Source organism: Microplitis mediator, chromosome 11 (genome assembly GCF_029852145.1).
Source record: "Microplitis mediator isolate UGA2020A chromosome 11, iyMicMedi2.1, whole genome shotgun sequence".
NCBI lineage: Eukaryota > Metazoa > Arthropoda > Insecta > Hymenoptera > Braconidae > Microplitis > Microplitis mediator.
In genome coordinates this window covers 4,306,896-4,317,238 of record NC_079979.1, presented here as the reverse complement: position 1 = coordinate 4,317,238, position 10,343 = coordinate 4,306,896, and the positions used below count along the sequence as shown (strand labels likewise).

Sequence of the window (10,343 nt, the reverse complement as noted above, 5' to 3'; positions counted from 1 at the left end):
TACTTCTGTCTATGAGATTGGACGAACTGAAGATGGTATTATTTCTAGTTAAACAACGGTTATAACTAACAATCAATGTTACACCGCTTTCTGTACTATCGTTAACGACCTCAAAATTTTCAAAAGTTTTATAAGATTTAATGAAACTCTAATTAGTTTCCTAATATTCGGGATGGATGTCGAAAAAATCATGTGGCAAGTTAAATTGTTCAATTTATTTCAACTCAAGCTTGCCAATAATCTAATGCAAAAGACATCAAGATGTGTAGCCTATAATAAACTACGAAAACTAATCTATTTAAGTTGCAAAAAAAATGAAAATTAATAATTTAATTTTGAAATAAAATATCTATACTTTTCAGATAATTTCACTTAGCGTTTAAATTATGATAATTATGACTTATTAAAGGGTTTTGAAAACCCGGGAAAAAAATTATTTTGCCTAATTATATATAATCACTTATATATGATCAGATCCAAAAATTGGCCAGATCTGATTATATATAACCATATATGATTAAATATAATCATGCATGAACGAATATAGTCATTTTTAGAATCTCATTTAGAATATCTGTAAATTATTAATTAAGTAATTTAATTAGAATTTATTGTCTTCATCAATATAAATGTCGGTTAAATTTAAATAAAAAAAAATATTATCCGTTGACTACTATTTTAATACGAGGTCACCTGTCCAATTGATATCCCACGGCGATGCTGCTTAATTTCGGTTATCGCTGGATTGTAGTCTGATCCTCTAGTCTGTTATACACTTATAATTAAGAAAAGCTTATGGCATTACTTAACTCAAATAATCAAATTGATACATCCTACGTAAATAATATCCCAGTGAACACATCAACGTAACAGGGATGTCACATTTATAGAATGAAAACTTCCGGTTACGTAAAATCGTAAGTCACATGTACATCACATCTTCATAACATGTATATCACAACTTCACACTCATTTACGTAACATTGTTACGTAAAATAATGAACGTAAATGTGTTGTTAATGTGACGTACATGTTACATTGGTGATATAACGGTGATGTTATTTGAATATCATATTTACATAACATAGAAGTCATGAAAAAATACAAATTTTACGTTGAGGTTATATAACAGTGACCTCTAAGTGACATCATTTTCTATTAAATTGTACAAAGCACTTTTATGCGCTAGAAATTGTAATTGCTATATTAAAAAAAAAATTCATAAAGAAAAAACATAAGAGATATTAATATGTGATTTATTGGCTGAAAAACATACATACTTTTTTTATGTGAAAGTACATTTTTTTAAATAAATATTTAAAAATCTCCAAGTTCTTACTTTTGTTTATTTTTCTCGATACTGAAATATTATTTGTTTTTTTTCAGTATCGTCCCATACGGGTCGATACCAGACAAAAATGTATCCGTTGGACTGGTTACCTCGAATGTGCATTCGATTGGGGGATAAAAGGTGAATCATATGTATCCTTGGAGGAACAATTTGCGCGCCCATAAATTTCTCAGCGGTGGTTTCTTGAACTACCAAATATTTATTGTGCAGCAACTACATGTTCGCACGTCAGACACTTTATTAATTTTTCCGCCTGCTTGTAAATAATTATTTTTATTGTTTTTATTTGTATTTAATTTAATGAAAAAGAATAATAACAATAAAAATTATAAAAACCAAATAAAATGTCTAATAATAAAAGAAATATATTATAACAATAAAAATAATTATTTCAACCCTGGCGGTTTTGAATCACCCTGGAAACAGGGTGGAATCACGGTGGATCCAGGGTGGTTACACGGTGGGCTTTTTTTCATTTTATCACCGTGGAATCAGGGTGGGTACACGGTGTACCCACCGCGATTCCACGTACATCGCGTATTCACCGTGGATACACCGTGGAATCAGGGTGGGTACACCGTGTAACCACCGTGGAGTCAGGGTGGTTACACGGTGTACCCACCCTGATTCCACGGTGTATACACGGTGATAAAATGGCACAAACCCACCGTGTAACCACCCCTGATTAAAAAAAGCGATTGAAAACGATTTGCAATGTTAAATGCCCATAAGAAGAGGGATTCAAAAGTATTCAAGGTATTCAAAAGCATTAAAAAGTATTTAAAATTTTTTATTTCGAATCGTTTTAAATCGCTTTTTTTCATCAGGGAGTGTGGGGCAGAAAGGTAGAAGAAGTGTTAAGAGAAATAGGATGTGAGGAGGTGGTACGATTGATATATGAAAACAAGGAGCCGAAAGAAATTACTAAAAGACTGGAGGAGGGGCTGAAGAGGATGGCCAAAAATGAAGAAGAAGCTGACAACAAAGTGATCAGAGCATCGAGCTGTAATGCAATGTACAAAGACATAGCATTAGACGAAGAAGAAGAATACTACTGGATGAAAGAAAAGGGAGGCAGCAGTTATAAAGAAGTCTGGTTGCGGGTAAGGTGTGGGAATATAGGTAGAGCACTAAAAAAAGGAATGGACATGTAGGGGCTGCAAAAGCGAACAGGAAACCTTAATGCATTTATTGGAATGCAAGGAAATAAGGCAGAAAGTGGGATGCAGCGTTACAGGTTTCATAAAAGAGTGGGATAGACTGAAGACAGCAGAGAGTAAATACGAAAGTCTATGTAAATTGTTGCGAGGTGAACTGAATGAAGAAATGTGTGAGATGATTATAAAGATAGAAAAAGTGCTATATAAAACGCGAGAAAAGGAAGAAATCAGATGTGGTGATAAAACGTGCAATTAAAAAGAGAGTAAAAATTATAAACTATATGACGGAAAATGGTGTGGAACTCCAAAAAAATCTGTATATCTATTTATTTATTTATTTTATATTATTTTTCTTTTTATTTATTTACGTAAGTTTAAGGTAGAAACGTCATTTTGTTAACAAATAAAAGTATTTTAAGGTGGAATGAAGCAAGATTGTAATAACCGCAAGGTGAATCAATAAAAACTACTACTACTACTACTACTAGTTATCTATTTTCTCGTATCGTAGGTAATTTTCATTTCAAATTATAAATCTGTAGGTGTCTTGGTCAGAAATCGTAAATATTTTCATTTCTTACGCCCCCGCTCAGCCCCACCAGTGTCGATTTAAAAAAGAAAATTACACCATCGATTTTCTCAGTTCATCAGTAATTTTTATTTTGCTATGAAAACGGTTGTTATGGTACCGGTTGCCATGGTAACGGTTGCTACGCCATCTGGTAGTAGCCAATCAGAGAAGTACATTTGGTCGTTGGCCAATGAGGAGCGAGGATTCGGTAAATAGCCAAAAAGTCAATTTTGAAAAGGAGTTTCATAAAATCTGTTCTTAGTGAGCGTATACGTTGTGAAAGGATTATGTATGCCAAATTTCAAGTTTATAGGGCATATAGTTTCGGAGATCTCGTAATGAGTGAGTCAGTAAGTCAGTGATATTTCGCTTATATATGTACAGATAAAGGAAAGGACCCTTTTTAGGATATTAAGACGAAGCCGCGTCTTACCATTTTGTCTCAAAGCGGCCTGTTGACCAGTGCAGGGAACTGATGCCACTGGCGGGTCTCTCCAAGCCCACTTTGTCCTGTGTCTTTATTTCCTGAGATAAAAGAAGGGTATTTGTTAACAAAAGCGACTCCACGCATTTTCCAAAGTTCCAAGTGCTTACACCTCAAAGATCTATAATTACACTTTTTCCACGTGTTCTGCTACACGGCGGAAAGAATTTTCTGTATGTATTTATGTCTTTAACACAAGATATCTATCCAAACCTTGTAACTAAAGTGTGCAAAATTGATAAAAAATGACACAAATTATGCTAATTTTCCAAAATAAATTTAATAAATACAAATAATTAATTTTATTAATACCGTAAGATGGACGGTGGCGATAGAAAGGTCTAACTAAGAGTTACAAAGATTCTTTGAGCTCTTGTAGAGTGAGAATTGGCATATTTCTGTTATTTCAATACACTGACGGTGTACAACAGCTCATCTAGCATTTTGTTGCAAGTAGTTTGGACGGTATCCGCCTTCCTTTGCTAGTATAGTGTCTGGCTGAAGCCCACAACACAGTTTTACGCCGGCTCGTACTAGTAAGAGATGTAGTCTAAGGCAAGAGTGCGTTAACATAGCCTTACTGACGAGTCCGTTAACGTACTTAGGACGAAACTACAGAAATTATGGCAAATTAGGCATATATCTTAAGTTTTGGTGGTTGACTTAAGAGTCAATACATAGAATAAAAAGAAAAATATGTCAAATGGTGCAGTGTAGCACGGAACAGAAAAATTTCAAACTAAATCTTTAAATCAAGCTAATTTATACCTTTGGTATACACGTATACTTTATTAATGCTTAAATAACACCTAAATAAGCAATTACATCTTTAATCCGCTGACAAATGTCAGAGAATGAAACAAGTCTCTTGGCAATTTGAATATTTTTGGATTTATGCTTGATATAAACAGGTGGAGCCGCGATTCTAAACAATTACCAAAAGAAGTGTTAAGCCCACAGAGGTATGGACTCGTGCCAGCTGTTATCAGATACCACGCATCAATGGGGCGAATTCTTCAAGCCCTCTTCCGATTAACGTCTACCCTTGGCCACTTGATTACATTTATCGACTAAGGGTGTCGCCTGGGAAGGAACTTCATAGCGCGCGTATTAATCTAAGCCTTTTACGACCATTAATTTCTTTACAAGTTCGTTAGTAATTCACTGCTTGTAAAATCTAAGTTTTGTACATAATTATTAATCATTTATTTACACATTTACATTAGTTTTCGCCATTATACTCCTATACCTTTAAATATATTTAATATTTATTTACGATTTTGACTTTTTTACTTGCTTACCGTCATCATGGTCATTTCTTTACTTAAATCTTATTACAGTGGGTGAAGTAATACCCTGGTTAGAAAATCTCATAGAATCCATTAGATTTTCATAAATTCCCATAGAGATTTTATAAGAGAATGAATGAGTTCTATGAGAAGTGCTATAGTTAAGTATAGGGCCTTATACATACAGCTATAAGAATCTATCAGATTTTTTAAGCAGGGTTATTAAGTCTGCGTAGTCGTAAACAAATTCCGAGTTATATTGCGTCTGTGCAATCAGTCCATGTGTGATAGACGCCGACTCCGTTAATCAACAAATGTAATGAGAAAAATCACAATAAATAAAAAAAAACAAAAGAAATAAAAAGTAACATAACTTATATTTACAGGTATTTGTTTAGTTACATGTATCATAAACTTTTATCACATTTTCACTTTACATGGGAATATATGAGATATTTACAGATTTATTGTTTTCATATTAAACAAACTAATTTAAATAAGAATTTTTAATAACCATCTAAAAAACATATGTATAAATAAATTCATAAGAAAATTATTCAATACCGTAGAAATTCAACTATTTACAAAATAAATATTATAAGTACATAATTATTTACAAATAAAGTAGAGGGTCAAGTCTTTTTTTTTCTCTCAGTTGATTGTTTTGAATCAACCATCGTCATTATTTAATAAAAATATAATTTTTTTATCGTATCCTATCATAAGTTTTAACTAGTGGAGGAGTTGGTAGAGTTGAAAGTGGTTTAGCAGCAGGACAAAACTCTTCTTGTGGTGTATGTGTGTATAATTGCAATAGAGAAACTTTTTGAATTAAAGAATTATCAGATATAGGATTTTTTGGATCAAATGGAATTGGCCATTTCAAAGGATCGGCTGCCGTTCTTACCTAGAAACAAAATAAAATATAATTATTAATTATTCTTAAATTAATAATCAAAGTGACAATCAAATACAAGTTACGAAAGTTCTTGATTTTTTTTTTTTTTTTTTTTTTTTTATAATTAAACTCTTGATTTTTAGTAAGTTAGATCAACTATCATATCAAATAAATTAGCGCTATAATTTCTTGATTCATTTAAATTCTCAATCTTTTGCTTCTCGCGCTACAAGTATGCGTGGCGCCACTCTGAGGCAAAATTGAAAATATAAACAAATATATCCTAAACTACGAGTTCATGCATCATGATTCCTCTTTAAATATTGACTACCGCCAGATACCTTTATAATTAATGAGTGGATATTCTTTCAAAAAAATAAGTTAATTATTCCTATGAAATGACATTACATTGTGCTACGAATAGCAAAGTTGCATCTCTTATAACCTGGGTGGAATGGTGACACGACCGATGATCCGAGGACAATTGATCCGCGACAATTGATCCTTGCGACGATTGATCCGTCGATAAAATGCGTGTAACATGAAAAATTACGCCCTTTTTTCACTAATTTGTGTGTGAGTATATTTTTTATGTTACACGCACACAAAATTAGTGAAAAAAGGGCGTAATTTTTCATGTTACACACATTTTATCGACGGATCAATCGTCGCAAGGATCAATTGTCGCGGATCATTTGTTACGTAACCGGGTGGAATAGATCTCTTCACGAGAAAAAAATCGCCGGGCAAGATGGCGTGAGAAACGAAAGATTAATTTTTAAATAAAAAACACGTCATAGGTACAATCGAGTCGCGTTATGAGTCCGCTCATTATGAGTCCGTCGACTTATATTTCTGTTGAAGACATAACCCCTCCATGAACTAAAAAAAAAATTCATTTCAGTCTCTTGATACGAGACCGGAACGTTGCCGAGACGAATTAAATGTTATTTTGATATTAAAATACAAAATACAACTTTTAAAAACATATTTAATAAATATTATTGCTATAATAATCATAGGACCTGTATTATTATAATAAATAGTTAAATAATTAATTATAAATTAATGGACTAATAATTATGGACTTATCAATCAGGCGGACTCATAACGCGATTATGAAAATAATCACGTACGCTCTTACACACTTGTAAAGTAGGGGAAGTATAATGGAATATATTTCTATACACATTTTATTTAAAAAATGAATATGAACTATTTTGTCAAGAATTAAATTTCCTACAAAATTGTACATATGATTTTTTCCTTTAATCTGCATATTTCATGAGATATTTAAAAAAAATCGCGATTGCATCGAAAAATGAACTTTGATCGTCCTGTGGCACGTGTTCTTTTTACTTAAAACGAAAAAAAAACAAATTCCCCACGTATTTTTTCACTAAAAAGAAGCTTTTTATGGGGCGTCTAAGATAATTTAATTTTTAACGACCACCCTAATACACATATATAAGAGTTTTAGAACGGAAAATTTCACATTTCCGGGTTGATTGTCAGCTTGATAATGTTATTAGTAATTTAATGATCAATAATAATAAGTTGTAACGGAATATATAACCAGACCTCATTCTTCGAATTTTTATTATAAAAATTCTTATGGTGTCCGCGAATATCCGTTTATATTTACTATAGCACACTTTGGACGTACATTTTGATAATTAGCACAAAATGATGAATGAGAATGTGCCAGATGTATTATTACTAAAGTGAGTCTTATTTGAATAATTTATTATTACTTTCAACAGCAAAAACAGAAACTTAATGAATTAAAAAGAAAAAAAAGAAGAGTTTAAAGCTTCGTTTTTGCCCACTATAAAAGTCATTAGCAAGAAATAAAACTTTCTTGAACTTTAAAGCCAAAACTTTTATATTCGATAAAAGAAAAAACACAAATCAATTGCAAATTAAAGCTTTTAAAAACTACATATTTTGACAAATTCGTAATACGAAGTGTCCAGATTTGATTAATGTTTTTTTACATGATAGAAAATAGTTCAAAAATTAAAAAACACAATGTGAAATTTTTTCAACGAAGACCATTTCAGTAATTTTCATTTTTATATACACATTTACCCTTTTATTATTTATTGGACAAAATATTTACCTGATTGAATGGATTGATTTCCAGTAGTTTAGAATCGATTATTGAATCGATAATCAATGATAAATCTGTCGTTAGTGACTGGACACGTTTAAACGTAGCTATCAGAGCAATAGGAAGGTATCCTTCAGAGTTCATTTTCCGACGCATAAAGAGATCACGTTGTAGGTTTTCTTCACTAAAATAATATTCACTAGAACAAAAAAAAAAAAAAAAAATTTAATGAAATGAAAGAAACAAAAAAAAACTTTATCAATTCGTTAATCACAAACTATTAATGAAAATAATTAATTTCACTTAATGTTTATTCAGTTGTATGGTAGATTTCGTCATTGAAAATCAGTGAGACCTCCTAAATCATCATTTTATTATTGATGGTTGGATAAATCGTATTAATTAACTGAATTATGTTAATCAATTTTATGGATTCTTAATCATTAAAGTATTAAAATTAATGTTTATCATGGCGTTAACTTACATCTGTTTTTTTATATATTCTTTTCGTGTTGTTGAATCTAAATTAACACCATTCAAATTATTTATATAGAATCCTCCAATGAAAGGTACTTTGTATGATGGAACAGGAACAGGATGATTTTCTTTTATCTATAAAAATAAAAAAAAATTATTCTAATCATGTTTACCGACGAATCAAAAAATGAATGAAAATAATGTTAGTAGAACAAACATCAGACTCTATGTATGTTACCGACACTGGTATTTCAATTGTACTTACAAAGAAATCAAGCAAATTAATGTTTTAGTTGAGTGAATAAATAAATAATTACCTGTTCATTTTCCACGAAGGATTCAAATTTTGGTATTCCAGATTCAGGTTTATGTCTTCTGGCACGGTGTCCTGTGTTTTCTTGTCTTTTAGATTTTCTTTCGTATCTGTTGTGTTCATTATTATCTAAATATGTGAAAAAAAAAAATATGTGTCATTATTCAATCCATTAATTAGTATCTACTCAATATCAATTAAAAATTATTCTCTTACAATTTTTTCGTGGTCGATGTTCACTATTTCTATTCCGTGTATGTACTTTGTTGTCTTCTGATTGCCGCCATCTAAGTTTTTTAATCGGTCCCTGACTTCTTTCCAAGTTACTCTGTACTCGTTCAGTTTGTATTTCAGTATTTTGCGATGACTTAACGATTCTATCAGTATGTCTGTGTGACTGTTCCACGTATTTATTCCACGGATTCTTTGAAGGTAAAGGCGCGGGAATATATTTTACTGATTCAACAACATCTTTATTCTTAACTACAACAACACGATTTTCTTTATCTTCATCTATTTTTACATTATCGCGATATCTTTCAACGTTTTTTCCACTAGTTAAATTTTTACATTGATGTTTAATTATTTTTTTTTCATTCAAATTACGTTCTAAACGATTAAGATGACCACCGCTAGATTTATCACGATCGAAGTTACGATTTTTCATTTTTTCCATATGTTTTTCTTTCCTTCGTATAGATTTTGGTTTAAAAACTTTAAAATCTTCATTGTAGACTTCTTGATTATGACAGCTATTTTCTTTATTATTTAAAGAATTTTCTTGATTTTCATTATCGATTTTACGATGTTTTTCGTAATGTTTAAAACGCGAGTTTAAATTACGCGCATTACGTTCTTTAGGCACCGTATTGGAAGCCATTTTATTAAGAATAATTTTTCTTTTTTTAAATTAGATAAGAGTACAAAATAACTCGAATAACATCATCAAATTTATCGTTTTTTAATAATGTTTCTTTTTTGCTAAAAAAAAATAAAAGTCAATATATATTATAAAAATTAATTGTAAAAATGAAATAAAACACGTGTCCAGCTGGATGGGTTATCCCAACGCCGATTAAAGAACTAATACGCGTTGCAGAAATTATTGTATTTACTTTCAATGTTATACATTTATATAAATTGTTAGTCATTACATGTACGGTAGAATTTTATTAATTAGTCAAATAGAAATAAGTACAGATTTTTTCATTCTCAAATGTTTAAATTTAATTTAACTTACCTAAAATACGTTTAAACAAATCATGACACGTGTACGATGTGTTCGGCTTGCCGGTATACGATGAACGAGAACGAGTGAATTTGATGGATTTCTATGCTGCATACTACTCGTATATACATTTCCGGTATAGTAGCTAACTGACTCACGTTGTTGAAAGCGAAAACCGACAAATGGTACTTAAAAAAAAATTTTGTAATTGTTTTTTAAGTAATTTATGCACTATGATATTAGTTACAATTATATTAAAAACAAATTTTGAATAATAAGATAAAATAAAAAAAATTTCTTTTCCATTTAATTAATGGTAGATTTAAATGAATATCCTTCGATGTTATTTTTTATTCAATTTTTATGCAGCGTGTTATGTCCTGGGAGGTTACTAGGATCGGAGCTGACGCCACCTCCTGGACAGTGGGCAGTTCGTTGTCACGCGGGACCAATTTTGAA

General features: G+C 31.0%; 1 protein-coding gene across 1 annotated transcript; it reads right to left on the bottom strand.

Moving 5' to 3' along the window:
* Nucleotides 1–5,514: 5,514 nt before the first annotated feature.
* Nucleotides 5,515–10,051, bottom strand: LOC130677608 (GATA zinc finger domain-containing protein 14-like). The gene is made up of 6 exons (XM_057484451.1): nucleotides 9,897–10,051; nucleotides 8,873–9,637; nucleotides 8,661–8,785; nucleotides 8,351–8,478; nucleotides 7,876–8,065; nucleotides 5,515–5,762 (listed from the first exon to the last, which is right to left on the bottom strand). The coding sequence occupies exons 2-6, from the start codon at nucleotides 9,534–9,536 to the stop codon at nucleotides 5,562–5,564; spliced, it is 1,308 nt and encodes a 435-aa protein (XP_057340434.1). The 5' UTR covers nucleotides 9,537–9,637; nucleotides 9,897–10,051; the 3' UTR covers nucleotides 5,515–5,561.
* Nucleotides 10,052–10,343: the final 292 nt, after the last annotated feature.